Source organism: Felis catus, chromosome A3 (genome assembly GCF_018350175.1).
Source record: "Felis catus isolate Fca126 chromosome A3, F.catus_Fca126_mat1.0, whole genome shotgun sequence".
In the NCBI taxonomy this organism is placed as follows: Eukaryota; Metazoa; Chordata; class Mammalia; order Carnivora; family Felidae; genus Felis; species Felis catus.
Window position 1 is genome coordinate 69,539,206 of NC_058370.1, and position 23,329 is coordinate 69,562,534.

Sequence of the window (23,329 nt, forward strand, 5' to 3'; positions counted from 1 at the left end):
TTTTCAAAATAAACTTGTCCAAAACATGGAAAAAAAATTTAAAGTATGATTATAAAACTTACAACACGAAGGCAGATTCTGTTTGTGTGTTTGGCCAACAGACTGTGAGGGAAAGCTGGTGGGCATGTTAAATGGGAAATAATAAAATGAAATTGCTACGGAGGTGTGTATAGTAATCCATCTTCTTTTAAACCCACACTATGCCAGTGACACCATGGCAGATGGGGTACGAGTTCAGGCATATAAATTCATGCCAAGCTAACTTCGTCTCCTGGCTTCGTAAATTTGCCTGTAGGTGAAAACAGAGTTCAGATAGTATCATTCTTTATCCTCTTTCTCCTCTGATTGACAGCCAGTGTAGATACCTTAGACATCCTTTAGCATCAGACAATTCTGTCACCATTTTGTGTTTCATTTTTCACTAACATGTGTGATGCTCTCTAGGACTGCACACGGCTTGCAGAGGTTCTCCATCTCAAAAATACTGTTACACTTTAAACATGCACAGAGCCTCAGTTTAGGTGCTTTGCTATCCCCTATTCCAATTGATCCTCCTACCAGTTCTTCACAATAGGTAGGAAGTTATTATTAACCCCACCTGCAGGTAAGCAAAGCACCCTTCTGAAAAGGGAAGTTAAGCGCCCAAAGGCAATACAACCAGTATAAGGAGAATTACACTGGCATTAAACCCTCCAGCTCCCAGGCTACCTCTTCTCCCACTATGCTACACTGCCTCCTATTTTTTGCTGAAAACCTTCTCAGTGACAGGAATAGAATAGGTGGAGGAGTTTAGAAATGACTGTTCCTGAAATTAAGAGACTTATAACTAAGGGACCAGTAAGAGGACCTATATAAATCTGTTATCTTTCCTAAGATGTTGAGTAGTTCTATATAACAATTTGGCTTCCTTTATTTTTTTTTCTTCAAAATAGCTTTCCTTAACTCAAATAAATTTTCTTTTCTTATTTCAAAATAAAAGAACATTTATTTTGGGTGGGGAAGATCGAGTGCTATACAGGGTAAGAACAGAAAAACAGCTCTTTCCTATAATAATGGCCTGTTTAATGCAGGTAAAAAAAAATGGCACCTGTTCTCAAGTAAGAGATACAGAATAAAGAGGGTAAAGCCACCAGTGGTTTTTGGATATCTTGGAAGGACAAAATGATTCAAAGTGCACAAAAAACTTTATGGACATTGCCAAAAGTCTTCTATAAAACATGAGCTTCATAAAGTCAGATGAAACTCATTTTTGCGTTAAGTACTTGAACATTTCTATAATTTTTTTCAAAGGAGGAGCTCCTTCTGTGCCTGAAAGATGGAACATTCTCAATCAAGCCATCAAATCCCATTGGGATATTAGAATTCCCTAGGGCATGTCTCCAAATAATTTTTTCCCAATATTTAAATTCTTCTTAAGGAGAATGCAAATATTTGAACAGAAATGATCAAAAAGGGGAACAAGGAGGTATGGGCAACCTTTCCTAAAGGCTTAGACATTGGAGGGCTTTAATAATAGAATGGAATGCTGGGGCACCTGGGTGGTTCAGTCAGTTAAGCATCTGACTTGGATTCAGGTCATGATCTTGTGGTTCGTGGGTTCAAGCTGCATGTTGGGCTCTGTGCTGACAGCTCAGAGCAAGGAGCCTGCTTCAGATTCTGTGTCTCCCTGTCTTTCTGCTCCTCCCCTCTGCTCTCTCTCTCTCTCTCTCTCAAAATAAACATTAATTTTTTTTAAAGTAGTATCTTTCACTCCAGACATTCAGAAGAAATTCCTTTTAATGTGCTGGCAAATATACATAGTAGTATTTAAATCCTTCTATAGATCTGGGTTCAAATTCTATTTCTAGGCCACTCACATAGCCTTTCTGATCTCCATTTTCTCATGTGTAATATGGAAACACTAACATCTCACTCATCTAACTGTAAAGATTAAGAGGCCACACTTATGAAAATGAGTATCAAAATTCAAGTCCTAGCTGAAGTGCCAACATAATACATATGATAATGTGAGGGGGAGGGGATGAGGGGAAAAGTTACAAACAGAGAGGGAAGGAGGCAAAACCTAAGAGATTCTTAAATAGAGAGAACAAACTAAGGGTTGAAGGGGGGTGGGGGAGAGGGGAAAGTGGGTGATGGGCATTGAGGAGGGCATTTGTTGGGATGAACACTGGGTGTTGTATGGAAACCAATCTGACAATAAATTATATTTAAAAAAAAGATAATGTGAGCCTGAGACAGATGGCCATTACAAAGGAATGATAAAATACTGATTCTCAGTCCTTGAATCCCTCAGTTATACCAAGGACAAAATAATAATAATAATAATAATAATAATAATAATAATAATGAAGGAGAAGAAGTAGCAGTCAGAATTTGGAACGAAAGACGTCTGAGATTGTGCTGTGTAGTAAGCACTAGTGGCCCCCAAAGGGGGACTATATTCTAGCCCCAAGCTAGACAGAAGGCTTTCAGTTCTCCTAAAGAATCTGCTTTGAGTTTCCCACAGTTGAGGTGATACAGGACTGGTACCTGCAATATTAAGAAAGCTTTAAACAGCCTGTGGCGGCAGGGTAGAAATGAGAGCAGTGGGAATGGGCTGTACTTCTAGGGCTGAGGAGTAAAGGAAGCATGAAAACTCCTCATGGGTGGTTGTGGGCCCCATGTGTAATGAGAGCAAGCCAGGCAGGGCTGCCTGGAGACAGAATGGACCCCGGGAGTAAGAGCTTGTGTGGAATGAACAGAAGGCATGACCGCTCCACAGGGGTTAAGGCCAGGAGGTTCTGGAAGAGGGACCCTGGATGAACCCAGGCAAGCAGTGCTAACGGAGTGAATAAGACATGTGCACCAGGCCAGTTCAAACTTCAGCTGATGTCCCTAGTCAACAAGCTGTGAGAAGATAACAGTGGGAAGGGACAGAGCTGAACATGCCCCCTGTCCTGCCTGTGACTGGCCAAAGCAGGTGGCAGCCCCTATTTTCAGTTTTGATTAATAACTTAGATTGGCCACTTTTAAAAACTTTGAGTTAAAATTATGTTTTATAGTGTAAAATGATTATAGAATTGTCTTAACAGTGAGCCCAAACTTTTCTTCTAAGCCCGTATATACACAATACAAGACATTTTGAAGTGATGGCTTGAGGTAAAAGATAATATGTAGCTTGATTGTATTTGAACATGATGCTTATTAAATTTAATGATTTCACATTTAAGCCCTTAACAAAGTGTCTGACACATAGGTACTCAATAAATGACATTATTTATTAAGTTACTAATTATGATGATGATGACACTAATGAAGGCAGTTTATTATGATGCATCTCTGAACAGAGAACAAAGACAGATGCCAGGCCAGTAGACAGTGTCTCTTGCAACAACACTCAGTTTTGCATATAACTCTGTTGTTGTCCATGATTCAAACACGTGTCTGAGCAAAAGTACAGATAATCGTATCCCAGACCATCAAGTTTCTCGAAAATAGATGGAACCATGCGTGTCAAATTTATAAATGCCAAAGGTCTACTGTGTTAGAGATAACAGTACATTAGTACACGACCTTAAAGTGCTCGGAGAAGTCTTTTTATAGTCCTGAAGCTTCCAAGGGGAACCAGTGGCAGGAAATCAAAGCAGTGTGCTTGATGGAGGGGGGTGGCAGGTCGGGGCAGGGGAGGGAGGGGAGCCTCATGCAGCCTGTCTAAGAATGCTAATAAGCAAACTATAAGAAAGCTGGAAAAAGTGGCCTAAATATTGCCAACGCCTGTCACATCCAGGTGGACCTTACGAATCCCCTCCTTGCAAACCCTTGAGCTTCAAAGAACATTTTGGCTGATCTTGAGCACTATGATAAGAATTGAGATCTCATAAGTGGAGTATTTATAATAGTGCATGGCATATGATAAGCCTTCAGAAACAGGTTAAAATAATTATTATAACTATTTAATATCACTATAATTATTGTTTAGGCGAGATGTTTAATCTCTCCAAACCTTACCTTAGTTTCATCATCTGTTACATGGAGCCAAGTACAGCGACCTCACCAGTTTGTCATGAAAAGTAAAGAGATAATCTACTAAGATAAATCTCTTATCTAATGCTTAGCAAAGGGTACAAGATGACTGAGAGAATAGTGAGGTACCTTGCCTAAGGACACACATAAAATAAATAGTAGGGATGCTATTTCACCTAAGTCGGTCTGACCCCAAAGCCTGGGTCCTTAATTACAAAGCTATATTGCTTCTTGTTTATCCTCAAGAAAAACCACAATAATTAATTGTGAAGGTCAAGAAAGGGCCCCTTTTAAGAGCAGACACAGAAAACCACATTACTGTGGCATTAACAAGAAAGGCTGATTGACCTAATGCAGTTCCAAAGTAATAATGGAAGTACCTTCCCGTGTGTGAAAATACTGGGCCAACAGCAGCATGATGCCATTAAAAAATGTGCTTTCCTACAAGAGTAAAGATGGCAGAATTGGCTCTGAAGCACCTTTACAGTAGTGGGGAATAACTTTGTACTAAGCCCACCTAACTTTCCAGTCTATTCCAATTTTGAACCATGGCTCAAGAGGAATTGTTCAGGATCAAGGGGAGAAACTAGCTTTCCTTTGGGTCACAGAAAAAGATGGCTGGATCTGCATTATTACTAAACCCTAACTAAATAGAACAACCACTGAAAATAACAGTGATATTTACTTTTGAGATCTAGAATGAACACATGTAATATTACTACAAGCCAGCCATGGCCTCTCTGTCCTTTATAGATCTAGAGGAGCCTGATTTAAATCTTTCCAATTCCACAGAGGATAAAAATCTAGCATTCTCATTCCCTTGTGTTTCCCCAAGATATAGTGAGCCTGTGACTTCTGCTTCTGCCTTTTGTATCCCATGTGCTGTTCTGACCCCAGATCAACATAGTCTCTCTCCACCCACAGAATAATTCTGTGCACCCAAGCATTTATAAATTTAGTCATCTGAACATTTTGGTGCCATGCAATGCCCTGTTATCTACCATCTTGATGGCTGTAGCCCCCACCCCTAACCCCTGCTCCAGAACAAGGCAGACACACCAACTTGATTTTTGCATAGCAGATTACAGATCACCTTTAAAAACTACAGGGTGACCTACACCCACAGGGTGACCCTGCCTCCTACTCTCCCCCCATTCTGGTCATAGGAAGCACATATGTTCCAATCAACCTTACTCTCTCAGAATTTGGCGCTATGGCTCCTAAACTCAAGTGAGTCTCTCATCAGTATTTGAACGCCAAAGGTGAAAATCCAGGTCTGGGGAGTCCCTTTTCCAATGCCTATGAAAACATGGAAAGCCAGTGCACAGAGAGGGAGAATAACAACGCCAACGCCTTGTTGGAAAGTTACGAGAAGACATCTCACAGTCCCTGTGGAGACCATGAGAGTGAAGATGCTGGCTTGGTGCTGACAGGTTTCCCAAATGGGGCTCTCATGAAGTCTAGCTTTAAACTTCCTCTTTCTTGTCCTTGGGTTCCTTGAATGATACACTTTGACTAACTTTCCTTTTTTTCACTGAATTAGTGAATGGATTTATGTTGTGTTTTTTTTTTTTTTTTTTGATTTACCTCCAAAGACCTTTGTTGAAGTCTCCCTTCAGAAAAAAAAAGAAAAAGAAAAAAGAAAAAGAAAGAAAGAAAGAAAGAAAGAAAGAAAGAAAGAAAGAAAGAAAGAAAGAAGAAAAGAGGTTGGCTCACGAAAACTCTAAAGACTCAAGTACTTCATCAGTGACAAAGATGTTGCCAAGCTTATTCAACTTTTAAGAAGACATCTCAGCTTCATCCCTGGCCTGGGATATACTGGAGATATACTGGATAATACTGGAGAGAGACAAGTATTGAAGGCCTAGCTACAATGAGGCTGAGGTCTTGTGAGCTTTATCTGATCCCTAAGAACTCACCGCACCACCTATAGGCACTTTCTCCTCTACAGCATAAATGTCACCAGCTGTAGAGCTTGTCTAATTGCTGTCCTGTTGGGACATGATAAACTGGCACCTTGTCCAAAAGGCATTTTTGAACTGGATTCAGATTTCCAGGAGCCCATGCTTTGCCATGGGAGGACTGAGGAAGGCTATTTCTCCTGGAAAATGACCTCCTCACAGTTATTCCAAGCACACAAGCCAAGGCCTGTGGCTGTTAGAACTCAATCAGTGTCAGGGGTGAGCAAAAACCAGCATCAGGACTTCAAGCACCTATATCACCTGCCCCAAAGCAACTACAGGTTGGAAGGGTTAGGGTGTTTAAGGTTGCGCCAGAAATAAAAAGCAAATAGGTGATCCCTACACCACCAGTCTCCATCTTGTGTGATGGCCAACCACATGAAGAGTGTTTTCCAATAAGTCCAAAGAAGTTATCAGATTTCTTTTCAGCATGTTGCTCGAGGCTTTCGCTTGCAGTCAACTGAGTTGCTATGAACCATAAAACTCATCTTCCCTGGCCTGTTGTAAAAAGTGTTAAACTGGGAATTAGAAGACCAGATCTAGAAACACTAATTATCTGTATGGCGGTGCTGGCACTTCTCCCCTGAGCACACTTCTCTCATCTGTAAAAGAAACGAGTCAGACCAGATTGTCTACAAGATTACTTTGAGCTCTAAGTTCCTATGATCCTAATGGTGAGAAGATAAACTTCAGATAATAGATGTAGAGGGAAGAGAAAAACCTAAACAGAAAATCTGTGCCCAATGTAGATGGGGTACCAAAACAGGTACAATGGGTTGAGGAATACAAAAGAAAGAAGACAGGGAATTGTTGACAGGGAATACAGAACTTTAATTCTGTTCACTTATGGAAGCTGGCCCAAGGATTCTGGGGAAGAAGATGGAGGGACTTCCACACTCAAGGTCAGACAGCAGGTCCAAGACAGCTGGGTATGGAGGGGGGAGACGTCCCACTGTAAGTGGGGGTGAGACTGAAACAATGACAAAGGCCTTGCAGGAAAGAGATCAGATTGAGACTGATTTTTGCCATGCCTGATTTCTGCCAAGCCTGATTTCAGGGGAGAGGTCAGGAGACAATCACTTCACATGTCTAATGGTCTTTTCATTCTCCTGTGGGAAATGGAGTAATAGAAATGTCAAGTCTTACTTTTACATACTCAGAGACTATCTCTGTTCTGTACTGCGATGATTGCCTTCAAAGTGGTCTCTTTCCCCCAGCTGGAGCCCATCGTCTGCCTCCAAGCCAAAGGAATGACTGTAAAATGCACCATGAACTATGCTCTCCTGCTTAAAACCCCTAAATTCCCTGCTCCTCAACTCTGGCATGACACTCGGGCCCTTCTGAATAAGCAAATCACCTACCTTCCTCCTAAGAAGCTCAGAGAGCCTTCCAGCCCATGACTTCTTCCCAGGGATCATCTTTGAAATTCAGGTTTTATGCCAATGCAAATCTAGCTCTGTGTTTACAGCTACTTGGCCTGAAGAAGGGAGCCTGACCAAAACAGCAGGGCAAAAGTCAATGAACTTGTTTTCTAGAAAGGTCACTCACTGTATGAGATCCCATCTTTTGGAATTTGAAAGTGAGATGAAGAGAGAGGGATAGACAAGGTGGTAATGCACACAGGAACAAAAGCAATAGGTTGAAGCCATGAGGCAGAAGTCAAGAATAGGAGAAGCCAGGGAGCAGTGACAGAAAATATCTAAGTGGGAGTAGACCCAGTAGAGAAAGGATCGGTGGGAGAGCATGGAATTGGGGAGCGGTGGATATTCATGTCCAAGGGAACATCCAGGAGGGTTGCTCTTGAGATTCCAGCATGATTATCAGAACAAAGTTCTTATTCTCTATGCTGCCTCATTGTTCAGCAGTTGAAAGGATTTCTTGTCTCTCTTCCTAATGGATCCTTAAAATAATCTCCCATTAGCTAAAGTAATGTGACTAAATCTCTGCTCCTTTTAAATAAATTAAAAAAAAAAGAGAGAGTTCTAATAAAGACAGCTTAACCAACAGGACAACAGGAGCTTGCCTACAGTTGCAGCGCTACCTCCTACTTTAAGGCTAAGCTCAAAGTTGGACTCTTCTCTAAAAGTTTCTTTTCAAGTACATTATCAGGGCAAGGCAAGCCAGCAATCAGATGTCATATGGGCTGAACATACAAAGCCCGGGTATGTTTAAATATGATCAGGACTTGGGAATAAAATTGGATCACTAAAGAACGGAAGTGATGATATGTCAAATGGCAACATTAAAGGGTAGAGAAGGGGGGGGCATGTGTTATATTCAGGATTGCAGAGGGTAGGTAGCTGAGTGAGAGAGACTGGTGTGTGATCAAGATGAAAAGAACAAGAATACTATTCATCTTCAATCTTTGCTTAGAGAATGAATATATTTGAAAGGAAAGCCCTGGTTGGGTTGTCTGTGATTATGGAAACTTTTAGTGGCTTGGTAGCAGAATAAACAATAGCAGGTGGCTGCGTTCAAAGTAAGATTTAAAGAAGAATATCAAGAAGGTTAAAAAATAATGGTCAAAAGGAGGGAAGAGACAAGACTGGAAGACAGAGGGAAAGCTTGCTCAAAGCCCTGGGGTGGAAGGAGGTGGGTGGGTGGGGGGGCAAGGAATCAGAGTGTGAGTGGAAGAACAAAGGGCTGACTCTGCCTGGGCTGACCTAGATGGGGTCTATAGGTGAATTATATTCACTTGTAAGTAGTTTGCTAAGTGGCCACCTGAGGGCACTGTATTCACTCCACCTGGAATTTTTTGTCCCCTATCAAGTAAATTATCCTCAATTTGCTCAAGAATAAATTTAATGCCTTAGAGAAGGGTACCCATGGAAGATGGGGGCCAAAGACAGTCCTTCCTCCCTATCTTTGTTCTTGAACTAGATTAATGAATGAACAAGGCTGACCTTAATTCAAATACCCGGGTTAACCATAAGGATGATATAAAATAAATCATTTAAATCTATTTAGTGTTTAGTAGAAAGTCAATAAATATTAGCTCCTTCCCATATACATACATACGCAAACATACAAATTTGCCGAAGACAGAACATACAGAGGAATTATACAAACCGTTTATCTCTCTAAAGGGGGCAAGACTCAGAAGTCCCACAATGAACGTGCAGCTGTGCTAGGAAATCAATGCAGAGAGCAAATTTATGCTGCTCTTTTCATTGCATGTTGCAGCTTGTACATAATAGCCAGAGGGAATAGAATACAAACAGCTGGGAAATAAAGATGAAAGCAAAACTGTATCAGCAGGGAGAGACACAGAACCCCCTGAGAACTCAGCAGTGTCACGAAAGATAATTTGAACAAGGTCACCTGCACGGAATTCCTCTTCTCAGAAAAAGATCATTAGACTCCCGCCCATTGCTGACCATCTCCATCTGAGTCAAGGTGGGGAATGGGATAAAGAGTCCCTAGCTTGCAAATTTATACATTGAATTTCTGTCTATATAAATCAGAGTTGTGGATAAAAGCATCATTATTATCAGTGCCCAAAATATTATTATTAGATGGTTGAAAACAAAGAATGTGTGCTTCCTCACGCAAGAGGACTCTTGAGGTTTTCCCCCAACCTCAGTCCCATAAGGCAGGTTTTGCGGCCTGATGCTGCCCTCTAGTGTCTTTTTATGGTATGGTAACACGAGAAATAAAAACTTCCAAGAACCCTGAAGCAATCAACACCTCTTTGACCCAGGCCTGATAAAGCAAAACAAAACAAAAGTAAAAATCCTAAAGTAAAAACAAAACCAGGATTTGTACTAAACTCAAAAATGAGTTAAATTTTGCTTCAACGTAGACACTGCATTCTTTGAGGGTTCTGAAAAAATGGTATCAAGATTAGTGAGTGCTCTTCAAAAATAAAGACACTTGCCATTTCCTACACTTTACTGTCGAATGGTTACTGCTTCAGTCTGTCTGAGGCATGATCCAGAAACTTGCATTTCGTGAACCCTGTCACATGGTTCTAATGTGGAGCTGGTTGAACTCACTTTGAGAAGAACTAAAGATTATGGCAGTGACTTTAAGCGGAGTATAGAATAAATATAATTTTCTTACAATTCTGTAAGGGCAAAATATACATGAAATAAAAATCATCAACCAAAATAGGTCACCCTTCATTTTTCCTGTATTTAGAATGTCTGAATTCTACATGACTAGCATGCTAAGAAAAACAATGCTGTTCAATTCAGAGTGAAGAGTTCATGTGGATGGTCTCCTAATCAATCAGCCCACCTCCAATTCCAATGGGCATCCAGGTGGAGAAGAGAAAATGCCTAGTTGTTTTACTCATTCTTCAACAATACCTTCCTCTAAAGCTCTTCCTGGTGCCACCAGATTAGTTTTAATGGCCTGATATGGCTGTAGGCATCCTGTTCTTCTCTGTCCTGTAAATGCCCCACGTCAAACTTCCCTATGGAACAGAAAGCTTTCCATTATAGGAACACTTTCTTCCTCTTCAAAACTGCCCTCTCCCTTCTTTGCACAGAGGAAATGTTCTGTCAATATTTCTCATCTGACCAATGCCTCTCACCACGCATTCCAAAAGGTGGTAATGACAGAAGCTAGGAAATGTGTCATTACATGACCAAGCACTCTTCTTAAGCCCCTTCTAGTCAGTGGCACACATGGCAAGAGAGCTTCCTTGGGGTTATTGTTGCCATTGGATCACACATTCAATTTACAAGCCCACAGCTTTGGCCTTTAATTTTTATGTTTTAATTTCCGGGACTTGCTTTCACTTTTTGGCATAGTCTGATAAATGTGTAAACACATAGGAACTTCACAAAGTAAAGGGGTGTAGTCATTGGTATAGAATCTCTATTCACCTGGGGAATTCACTTCAAATTTAAATAATGGGGTATTTTAAAGGCAAATGCACTCAATCAGAATTCAATACTTAGTATCTTAATGTAATATAAAATGCTATTTTCAATTCATAGTTTTATTTTTTGTATTGTGGCTAAAGCCTTTCTTACATTCAGAATCATGAAACATTCAATGTTTTAATAAAAATAGGTCCTGATGGTTAGTTAGATTTGTAAAGGTCCCCTCCAACACCAGAAAGAATCCTATACCACTGCCTTCTATTACCCTCACTTCCATTTTTGATGAGCATTAAGCAAATATTTACCTCAGGAAACTGTCCTAATTGTCCAATAAGATATAGCACATTGCCTTGCACTACTTCTCTATACCCCAAATGTTTATGTAGGTCTGTGCATGTCATATACTTCAATCAGCGATGAACTGCTTCTTTTGCAGCCACTTTAGCATCCCACACAGTTTCTAGCAACATCCATTTATGCTAACTGAGGTCTCCCTCTCCACAAACAGGACGCCATTTTGGTTTAGCTTTGGTGGCTGGCATGGCCAGCACATTGAATGTCACAATCTCTTCCTTTCCCTTGACAATTACCACCTGAACCCACTGTGTAAAACAGGAGTACTCATTAAATAGGAAAATATGGAAAACTCATTCCATTCACTTTAGTCAGAGAGAAGAAAGATAAAGAGCTTTAGTCTGTTAAACAGCATTTCCTTTGAATCTCATTTTCCTTTCTGAGCTAAGCTATTAGATGTGTGGACACAAACAGGATCGCTTTGAAGTTAACAAGAGGCCCACTCTGAAAGAAGGAAGACAGCCATTATCACACATCTTATGCGTTGGATAAATATATTCCTGGGATTGTAAATATATTCTGCAATTACAGGACATGAAATACTTTTCTTTCTTCTTTCGCCCTATTTGGAAAGACCATTTTTTTCTAGAAAGGGTTCTGTTGGATTTTCTCTTTCCAGTTCTCTAACTTCCCCGTGTATTTACCTTGTGAGTCAAAGGAAAAGAACCCATCAATATAAATGAACAGCTCTTGTCAAGCAAAAATGTGACCACAATGATCCCTCCAGGGCTTTGGGATGCATCAGGGTAGAGGGGCAATGCAGGGGGCTTGTGTCAGAAATGGGGCGGGGTGGGTATATTTACTCTACTGTGGCTGTTGTTTCATCCCTGGGCAAGCCATTCAAAGCTCAGATTTCCTACATTCATAATAAAATGCTAATAATACCTCGTCCAGTGCTTGTTGCAGTATTAACAAGATGGCATGTATGGATATATTTTAGTGAATAACAAAGGCCCACTCAAATAGAAACTTCTGTTATTTTTTTCTGTTACTGACATGTTTTCTAAGCATTTGTCTTGCTCACTTGAGAAAGCGAGTATCGATAGGGAAGGACAAAGTCTGTTAAACTTTTTTAGCAGCTGGTGAAAGAAACATTCCTATTAGTGTGTGCCTGTGTGTGTATGTGCGTATGTGTGTGCATACGGGTAGGATGGGGCAAATTCACTGTTGGAGACACAAGGGTGTAAGCCAGGCTCAGACCCCTGTTGGTCAGAGGGTGTGTAAGTCTAGGAACTCTCACCAATGAAAGAAAACTAATAAGTTCTAGAAGAAACTCCTTAGGAATCTAGTTACTTGACCCTAAATCCATTAAAAACTGTAGGGACTAAAGAAACTTGCAAACAACCTACTTGTCTTTATAATATCAAGACTAAGAACATGTTTTCTCTTTAAATTTTAATCATGCATGCATTCTGAGAGATTGCATTTTTTGAGCTATTAAATATACATATGTTTCTGCCACATTAAAGGGGAGCACAAGCTTGTATGTTGTATTATTAATTATGTGTTGGAAATAAAACTCTGATCACTCTTGGCAAACAGTAGATACACACACTCCAAAACAAAGGATTCGTCCTGTGAGTGGAGACCATGTGGGTTCGTGCCTGTTACTCCGACGCAGTGTGAACTTACTTTTAAGGTCCAAGTTCCTGGCTCCCGCAGTGATTTGTGTTGTGATTTTCGTGTCAATTTTGACAGTGTGGAGATTGCTGGTGTCCCTTGATATCATCACATTGTGCCACTGATTGTCATTGAGAGGTTTATTTGAGCTCCCTTTGATAAGGTTAGCACCATTTCCCAAATCAAACACATAATGTAAGTACCTGGGAAAAAAGAGAAGGTGAGGAAATGTCATCACTTTTTGAATTTTTGATGGAGTCAAACTGGATATTACAAATGGAGATCTTTTTTTTTAATGTGGTTCCATTCTTGTTAGAAATCTGAGTGAGCTGTACATAGGCTCAGCTAACAAGAAGGTAAGAAACACTACTGTTTTAGAAGGAGGATTATTCATTGTCTGCATGAAAATAGTGAAAATTATTTTCAAAATCATGGTCTACATCTCACTTTATGACATTGGAAGGTCAATACCTTTCGCTACTCATTCTCTATTTCCACCTACACCCCATCTTTTGCCAGTTTCTTGTACCTGCTTTTCCTTCATCTTAAATGCCTGTTTTTTAGATGGGAAATGTGCACTCACCCTTCGAGACTCAGCTCCGATATCCACCCCCTCCCTCATACATTTTCTTGATTTCCTAAAAGACTGTCCTGACCTTAGCACATGATCATCTGAGGCAACTTTTCATAATGCTTCTCTGCGATGTTTATGTGTTCACCTATATTCCATAGGGTTGCATGTTACATGTGTGGCTCCAGTTTGGTAGAATCTTAGATGTGTACAGAAGTGGTGTATATATATATATATATGTATAGATAGATAGATAGATAGATACACATATATGTGTGTGTGCGTGTGTGTATATATATATATATGTATATATATATATATATATATATATATATATATATATATATATATATATATATAATTAGTGCCGGGTATACTCTCTTGCCCATTGTAGATATGCTATAATGTTCACTGACTGAATGAATGAATACTCAAATCAGTTAAAACACATCATGTTCTCCTCACCATTTCAAGGAAATTTCACAAAAATCTTTCCTTCTAAATTCTTCAAGGAATTCTGATATAGAATGAAATTTGAGTTAAATGGATTTTATGAAATTGAAGTTATCTGATTACTTATTTTAGGTGTTTAATTAGCACAAATTTTTATACATTTGTAGAAATGCTTTTGTAGAATTACAGTGTGCATAGTAAGGAAACCCACATTTGAAGCATAAGATTCATGGAATGCCTATCATAATTAGAACTCAATGCTATTTGTACCTCATGTATGAAAGTGTAGGTATAGAAGACTTACTGATTTCTTATTAACTTTACAAGATATCCAAGAAGTGATTTGAACAAATATATTTAAGCCATTCTTCCACAGTCTTGCCCGCTACCTTAGAAACGAACACATCTGTTTAATGTATATTTTTGGTTATCAAGGTCAATTTTGCAAATTTTTATTTATTTGTCATTGAGCTTACATATACTCACCCTTTAACTAATTCGACCACAATAAAGTCATTTCCATCCCCACTATTATATAGTATTAGTCCATCTAGGGATGTTGTCTTGAACTGGAAAAAAAGATGCATAGAAGTGTAGGCTTGCAATGTAGCTAAGGCAACATAACTTGATTTGGTCTTGAAGGTGACAGGGTCTGCTATGATGTTCCTGAAGCCAAATCTGGCATTGAGCTCACAGTAATCTATGTCACCATTTTTACACAAGTCAATGTATGCCATTCCATTAAATGTCAGGCTTTGCAGGTGTCCAATGAAGTTGGAGGGGACAGAAGACAGATACCGACGTTCCGTGATGATGCCAGTCTCTATGTTATGAAACTCCAGCCTCGTGTGATCGCCTGCCATTTGACCTGAAAGGTCAATAATAATAATGTATTATTATTTTTCTGTATCTAAAAGAAACTCCCAACTTTAGACTTCCATGGCGATATCACATTTTAAAATACAAGGATCCAAATACCTTTTGACATTCAGTCACATATGGTAAAAACATAGCAATGATATTAAAGGGTAAGGCTGGATACTTAATAAAACTTTCTTACGTCAGGTTTTAATCTTTGTCCAAATTGTAGCCTTAACAAAAATCACCTTCATTAGGCAAAATTACAGAATTTTTTTAAAGTTAGAGGAAAGAAATAAAGGAAGCAAGAAATAAAGAAAGAATGGGAAAGAGGGAAGGAGAGAGAAAGGAAAAGAAAAAGGAAGGAAGGACTGAAGAAAGGAAGGGAGGGAGGAAAAAGGGAAGAAAGAAAAAAGAAAGAAGGAAGGAAGGAAGGAAGGAAGGAAGGAAGGAAGGAAGGAAGGAAGAAAAGATAGATGGAAGGAAAGGAGAGGGAAGCATTAAGGGCAATGACTGTCCTAAATTGTTCCATCCAACATTGATACATCCCAGCTTCATGGTTACATGTTTTTCTTAAAGAAATGCTCTTAAAGAAAAAAAAAAAATGACTCTATATTTTCCTATACCCAATAGAAAAAATGAAGGGCTGCTGACTATTCTTTCAACAATGAACCATAAAAATGTGTCCAAAAGTAAATATACACTTTTCACCTCCTCTTTTCTGTGCTGAACAATTCCCACAGTCTTCACTAGAACTAGCCTCCTGGGCACTCTAGAGTTTCTGTTGATCTCTTCTGGACCCATGCCATTTTCCTTGCACTTATATTTTGGATACCTAAACTGGGCACACTCTACCAAATCAAGGCATTCCCAATTTTGAGACTATGAGTAAAATCAGCCCTGAAGTACAATCTTTTTTAAACACTCTAGTGTCAGATTTGGTTGCAGATTTATTGATTGACTTTTCAATTCAGTCTCCATGCTTCTCCATTCCACTAAATTCTTCTGTCAATCCCATGAAAACCCAACCCAATCCTGTCTTTACCTCTAGAGTGATAACTGTACCTACCTACATACCACTGAAGGGAAGATAAATAAACAAAGATGTGAACTTGTTTTCCTGTGTACAACATAAAGTACTCTTAGCATTGCTAGTAATTCTCTCCTAGCATCTTGCTCTTGCCCAATTAAATTGTCATTTGCTTTCTTCTAAAACTCGAAAAGGTCATTCAAATTGCAATCAAGTTCTTCCAGGTGCTAGATTCACTACTCAATTTGGCATAATTGGAAAATTTATCGAGCTTACCATATCCTGTCATCCATGATATTAATGAAAAATATTAATTAGAGCTAATCCCAGGATCAGCCCCTGAGAAAATGCACTGAACCGTCTTCCCGGGTGTAATGAAGATTGAACAACTATCTGTGTGGACCTCCTTCAACCAACTTGACAGATTTTCATGTCTTCAATCAAGACAGTAAAATATTGGCTGGCATTTTGAGGAAAGGCCAGTAAGTGAAATATAAAAGGCATATTTTTTTCTTGTGCAAGAAAAACTTCTACATACATAATTGATTTTGATGCTTATAAACTCATTGGTGTAAAAAATTCTCCCGTGAGCTGTACTTAATTCTGCTTAATTTTTACACCTCTTTACTAGTTCTTGATCCTCGTAACAGCATTCTTGCCATACCCTTGACATGCTCTCTTTTTGGACTTTTTTTTTTCTGATTCTATCTCTACAAACTTTTTTTAAATATAAAATATACCACTGTAAACATCTCGTTTCCTTCCTCCTCCCCACTATGCCTACTGCTCATCTTTTGGATGCAAAAATACCATTAAATCCTAGCATTACTGGTTTCTAGTATGACATCATTTCTCTCTCCTTCTTTAGTGTTTTGTTCAATGACCTCAATGCTATTCCTTGGGGAACTACTTACTTGGTAGCAAATAAAATGAGTCTTAAATAATTTTCAAATATCACACCAGAAACATTGAATTAATAAGCTATACAAAGGAAGACTATAAAAAGCTAAAAAAAAATCACTTGGGTTTTCATACTTCCTTGTGTTGATTTTTTAATCTTTTTCATTATATTAAAATGGGAGCCCTAGCTCAATGAACCCACCTCAACCCTGAAACTGTCATGTTTCTTCTTCAAAGTTCCATTAATGAACCAACAGGTAGTAAGGAAATAACCTGCTCCCCCCCCCCCTAAAAAATACAAATCCTTACAACTAAATATTATCCCAAACTGTCATGTTCTTGATAGCTCTGAAATAGGGAAGCACATTTTGTTTCAAAGGACTGAGAAGTTCAGTGATAAAAATAACAAGTAATGTCTGTTTTCTTTTCTCAAAGGGTTAGAATATGTATGCAGAGCATAAATAATAAAAAGGTAGTAAAACAGTTTGGGAGCAACCGTGGCCCAGTTACAAGAAAAATCATTATGGCCCATGTTCAAGAGTCTATTCTTTCTTTAATAAGCGCATATAAATCGCATTGACAGTAATGGCAGATATGCTTGCTGGCGGGGGAGAATTAGCACCTAAAAGCCATTATCCACTGCCTTAGAAGACATTAACTGCTGCCTTCTAAACATTCTTTTTTTTCCCTCAGAATTTATTCCAGAGTTTAATCCTCTGGCAGTAATGTAGCCATTTCTACTATTATACATATATATTGATTATGAAAAAATAAAGGACATTGAAGGAGAAAGATGTTTTTTTAAGGTTCCAAGCATTTAAAAATGTAGCATCTTTTCCAGAGACTGAGTGAAAAGAAAGTCTGGAATTAGCAAAATGCCTCTGGTCAAAGGATATGGGTACACCGGATTGGCAATAATCTCCAACGAGAGACAACCTCCTGGATAGTGTGTTTGCACAGGTATCTTATGATGCACATCCAATCTTTATATACAAACACATAACAATATCAGCTAGTTTATGTTTAATGTTGCTCGGAGTCAAGTTAACTTTCTTGTTCAGAGTCAAGAGTTAAATTTCTGCTACAGAACAAAATAACACCCAGCCCCATATCAGCTTGTTAGTTCACTTAAAGTTCTGGAGTGTGTGCTATATATGTCAGGTCCTGTATTAGGTAATAAAGAAGCAGTATCATTTTATAAAACTCATGGTTATTGGGGAAAGGCAGACAAAAAGAGGTAAGGAAATAATGAAATATATGATGACAAAATAACAACAAAAAACTTCTATGAATTTCATAAACAGGATATTGAGTTGTTAAGTATGGGATGGGGGGCCTGAGCTGATATTTAAGTTAAATTTGAAAGATTAAAAGAAGGGATGCCTGGGTGGCTCAGTCAGTTAAATGTCTGACTTTGGCTCAGGTCAGGATCTCATGGTTCATGGGATGGAGCCCCTCATCAGGCTCTGTGCTGACAGCTCGGAGCCTGGAGCCTGTTTTGGATTCTGTCTCTCTCTCTCTCTCTCTCTCTCTCTCTCTCTCTCTCTCTCTGCCTTTCTCCTGCTTATGCTCTGGTTCTCTAAAAAATAAATAAACATTTAAAAACATTAAGAAGAGAGACAGAGAGAGAGAGAGAGAGAGAGAGAGCCCTGCTAAGAACTGGAGAAGCAGAATGGGGAGTTGGATTCCAGGAAGGGAAACAGGCGCCAAGGGCCTTCAGGTGAAAAAGAGCAAGCCATTGTGGCTGGGGAATCAGGAGTACATGAGATGAGGGGCTCACCTGAGACAGGAAGGAGAGTCACAGGCCAGATACAACACACAATGCCTCCTGATTATATTCTGTAGGCATTGAAGGGTTATGGGCAGGCAGATGCCGTGAGTCAGTGCCTGAACGTGTGTGTTCAATCTCTCTGATGTAGGTATAGTAAACTGGAGACCATTTGAAGTAGGGTGGTTATAGCAAAAATGGAAAAAAAAAAGATGTATGAAATGAGATAATTTTGCAGATGTAATTTGCAGGACTTACCAATAATGTGTAGATGATAGAGAGGAGGGAAATTGTAAGCAGAAAGAGTTAGGGGATCCCCAGAAAAAGAAAAATGAGACATAGCTTTCATGACACAAGAGAAGTCATTTTAGCAACCCCCACCCCAGCCAGCTGTTTTCCATGGCCTATGCCTTACCAATTCTACTTTCACAAACACACTTCTGGCAGAACTTCCAGGGCGATGCCAGAATTACAAAGAAATGCAAAAACCTCAGGAGTTAAGGATTTCAAGGGAACAAATGGAATGCAAAAATTAACAGTTTCTACCAGGCCTGGAAGTGGCCTAAACATATCTGAGACAAAAAAATCAATGGCAAAAACTCCCAGTGCTATTTCAAAGACCCTGCATTCCTTACCAGAGATAAAAGCCCAAGACTTCAACCAGTTTATACTGATCTTGGAACAAGCCCATATTCCGTTCCCCTTGTCTAACAGTTACCTCAGCTTCATTATAATGTTATAGTCTCCATCCAAGGGGAAGCACAAGCTTCATTACCATAACTTATGAGGCATGTATAGGCGTGCTTTCTAAGTATGCCTGAGCAAGCCTTTACCTGCCATGCCAAAGCTCTCCTTTCTGAATATTTATCCTAACCCTAAAAGAAAGGAATACCTTTTACTCTGTTAAGGGAGTCTCAGTTTTGGAAGTTACTCCCTGTGATCTCCATGTTTGCTGCAAACAAAGTTTCTTTTGTGTGACAAACTGCACCTGGTGTAGACTCTATCTGTAAGTCACCAAGGAGAGAACTCAGGTTAGCTCCATTATAGAATGATGATGCCCAGCTAGCTGGTTTGCTTACATATGGTAAATACTGTTTAATGAAAGACACACTAACATACACACACACACACACACACACACACACACACACAAAACACATAGTTCCAGAGTCTTGAGACTGACCAAGTGAGGAGCTGAAACCCAAGACTCCCTGCTTAGGGCTCTTATATAGCTTGTAGAATTTCACCTCCAAGTTCCTAGGGAATCTCTTCCTTTTTAAGCTTCTTTGCAGGCAACTGTTGCCCTCATCACCCTAGGTAAAGTGCAGGCATTCCCAAGACTGGCCTGAGCATGTACTGTGGTGTCTTCAACCCCTACTTAACAGTACATTTAACAGTAATTTAAAGATGAGGTCAAAACGTAAGAAGAAATGCATGAAGAGTGCCTAATGCTTTTCCTTACTCTTTTTTTCCTCTTCTGTGATTTCTCACTTGCTGTAAAATTTAATAACAAAACAAAACAATTGCTTTCCTGATTCATGGTGGGCCTCAAGTGGGCTTCAACACTAGCGTGTTTGAAAAAAAATCCCACTTCTAAACATAAGCCTCAGTGGCAAGTCTCCACTGCCCATTTTGGAAACTTCCCATGCTATGGAAGTCAAGCCTTTTTTATTCTTACAAATTTTTGGCTTTCATGAGATCTTTCACAAAACCTAATCCCCCAAAAATAAATCACCTTGATGAAAATTCACTCAGTAAAGGTAAATTAATGTGAAAATAAAACTGCCTTTAGCTCTGAGCAGCAAGATGCTGAGAGCTGAGGGAAGGAAAAAGTTGAGGTAGAGTACTGGGGTGCAGGATGAATAATTTGGGTGAATCATCAATATTTACTTGGTTTATATTCCTATTCATCTTTAAACTCTGGAAAGAGCATGTTGGATTTCACTACTGAAAAAAAAAAAATTACTCCTACAGAGCGGAGGATAAAATCAAATTTCTGCTCTAAGACTTTGGGCAATTTTGAGAAAGAGTAAATGGCAAGCTAATTTACTGAAATACTAGTTTATATTGTGTTCTTCCTTCAATTCTAAAATGCTAGCCAGGTATTTTGCCTCAAAGGGTTTTTCTTGGCAGAGTGGAAGCTGCTGGAAAACAATGGCTTCCTCAATCTTTTGAGAAAGCCTGATTTGCAAGGTTTATCCAGAAAGGGGGAGGGAGAAAGAAAGAAAGAAAGAAAGAAAGAAAGAAAGAGGAAGGAAGGAAAAGAGAAAGAGAGAAAGAGGGAGAGAGAGAGAGAAAGAAAGAAAGAAAGAAAGAAAGAAAGAAAGAAAGAAAGAAAGAAAAGAGAGAGAAAGAGGGAAAGAGAGAGAGAGAAAGAAAGAAAGGAAGGAAGGAAGGAAGGAAGGAAGGAAGGAAGGAAGGAAGGAAGAAAGAAAGAAAGAAAGAAAGAAAGAAAGAAAGAAAGAAAAGGAGAGAACAGAGTGTATTTGAGGGCTGATAAAGATGATGGGATTACCACTGACTGGAGATAGGAGAATATTGGTGGGATTTAGAAGTACAACTCATTCCATCATCCTGCTCTCAGCCCAGGGTCAAAGTTTCAGAGAGAATTGGTAAACACAGGGAGACTGGACTGCAGCCCACAGCTCCTTGCAGGAATTAGCAAAGATCCATTCACCCACTTAGGACAGGAGCAACAGGGTTCATGCAATTAAAAGGACAAAGGACAAAAAAAAAAAAAGTGTTTTTGAAGGGAACAAGTGCAGAGGGAAGACAAAAGGAGACTCATATGATGCAAGTTTGGGAATAGGGAGTGGGGGCAAAACAGACTATGATTAAATATCCTGTAAATCCAGAAGAGAGGCCTAAGGCCTTGTTGATTTAAATTGTGCTGATTTAAATTGATTAAAGACAATTAAGAAATGTCCCATTTCTTACATACCTGAGTTGGTGGATCAATATTCATATTATAATTCTAATAATACATGCTGAACAAAAACATGTTAAATAAATGTCTTAGGATATATTTGTCCTCCAAAGTTGGGGATTCTAAAAGGGATTCCTTTTCTTTCAGATCATAAGCCAAACCTCACCAATGACCTATGAATTCCTAATGAAGTCTTGGATGCCAGAATCCCAATATGAACAAGGCAAGGAAATATGAGTAACTTTGCCTTGAAGAGCTAGTCCATGCCCAGGAGCAGAAATGGGTACTTGCAACAGTAGCTTAGAAATGATTCCTCAACAGAGTCAATTCTCTTGGGAGTCCCCCACAGAACAGGTCACTCACTTGTTCCTACATCTACAAGCTACATCCCACATCCATGTAAATATCTGTATATTCTGTTTCCTAACATTATGATTGCTGGTGGTAGATAAATGCCTGGCCATTTAAGTAAACAAAGGAATGTATTTACTGCAAGTTGAAGAAGGCAATTCATTAACTTAGAAGTTTGGTTGGAATCTATGTAATTGAAAATATGTATCTTGAATTTTCTATGAAAATCAGATGGCAATTCATTTAGGGGCCATTGCTGGAATTTTCTTTGTTACACTGATCATATTCACACCCTATTTGTTACTTTTTTTAATATTTATTTTTGAGAGAGATAAGAGAGAAAACAGTCACTAGTGGGGGAGGGACAGAGAAAGAGGGGACAGAGGATCTGAAGGAGGCTCCCCACTGACAGCAGCAAGCCTGATATGGGACAGGAACACACAAACCAAACTGTGAGATCATGGCCTGAGCCGAAGTTGGGTGCTTAACCAACTGAGCCACCCAGGTGCCCCATTCATCACTTCTTAATACAAAATGTGTTGCATTGATTTTTAAAATCATGTTAATGTTGTACATACTTACAACATACTTATGTAATTAAATAGGAATGGGAAGGAAAAGCTAAAGTGAAATACATAAAACTAATTATATTTCAAATGGAGACTATAACTACACTCAAGGAAGGAAATTAGGAAGAAAAGGAAAAAAAAGGGAGGCAGGGAAAGAAGGAAGGAAGGAAATAAGCCAAGTTATAACCAAAGTTACTTGTAAACTCAGCGTTTAATTTTACCTGCTAAGTCTTAGGCAGTGAGGAATGAGAAGAATCACAACCTAATCCTGAATTTTGTTTTAGTTGGTTTATTAATTGTAGTGGTATAGGCAACTTCAAGTAATCCACACACTATTCTAGATTCATTATTGGGTTGAAGAAATGAGTAACTGACATCACTGAGGGCAAGGATCCCACCATGGAAGAAAGAACATGGAAACACAGAATGGGGGAAGTCAAAAAACAAGGACGTAGATATGGAGGTACCAATGTGAACTCATCTTTTCTAAAATATATGCATATGCATGATTATGTGCACATGCATTTTTGGTAACTAGAAACCACTGTTTGGATGATTTAGGTTTTATCAGAAAGAGTAAAAATGAGGAGTTTGTGTCTAAGGTCATGTGTCAGAGGTTGTGAGTAAACAGCTACCCAGGGACAAGGACATGTGAAAACCACAAGGGAACATTCTTTAGTTCCATGTGTGTATTTACATATTCATTCAGGTTTATGTGTATATCCTTGAATATATTTTCCTATCTTTGCCTACTGAAAAGGGCAGGAAACAAAGATATTCCAATAGCATTGAGAGTATCTCAACATCAACCACCCAGATTTTGGTCTCTAATATCAGTCTTGACTAAGTGAAGACAAAATGGCTGATTCCAGAGCTGGGGCATGGTAGGTACAAGCTGTGCCTGGAATATCCTGTTATGACATAAAGTAAGTAAGAAAATGCTAAAAAAGCAAAACAAAATAAAACAAAACACAAACCTGAAAATGTTGGGGTGGGGCATGTCACAATATAACAAAGACCAACTTCATGGGACTCACACTGGTCCATGGACTCAAACTGGGACCATCTGAGCACCAAAATAATCAAGTAAAGTAATTATAAACTATTTGAGAAACATAGAAACTTGGGTGTCCA

At 39.1% G+C, this 23,329-nt stretch overlaps 1 protein-coding gene across 26 annotated transcripts in view; it reads right to left on the minus strand.

Annotated features, from left to right (window-relative positions):
- Nucleotides 1–23,329, minus strand: part of NRXN1 (neurexin 1) — a 1,127,382-nt gene that overhangs the window by 563,249 nt on the left and 540,804 nt on the right. For all 26 annotated transcript variants that reach the window (XM_019827182.3, XM_019827181.3, XM_019827189.3 and 23 more), the window contains 2 exons: nucleotides 14,280–14,661; nucleotides 12,782–12,972 (listed from right to left, as the gene is read on the minus strand). In XM_019827182.3, coding sequence (XP_019682741.1) covers nucleotides 12,782–12,972; nucleotides 14,280–14,661 — 573 coding nt within the window. The remainder of the gene's footprint in view (nucleotides 1–12,781; nucleotides 12,973–14,279; nucleotides 14,662–23,329) is intronic.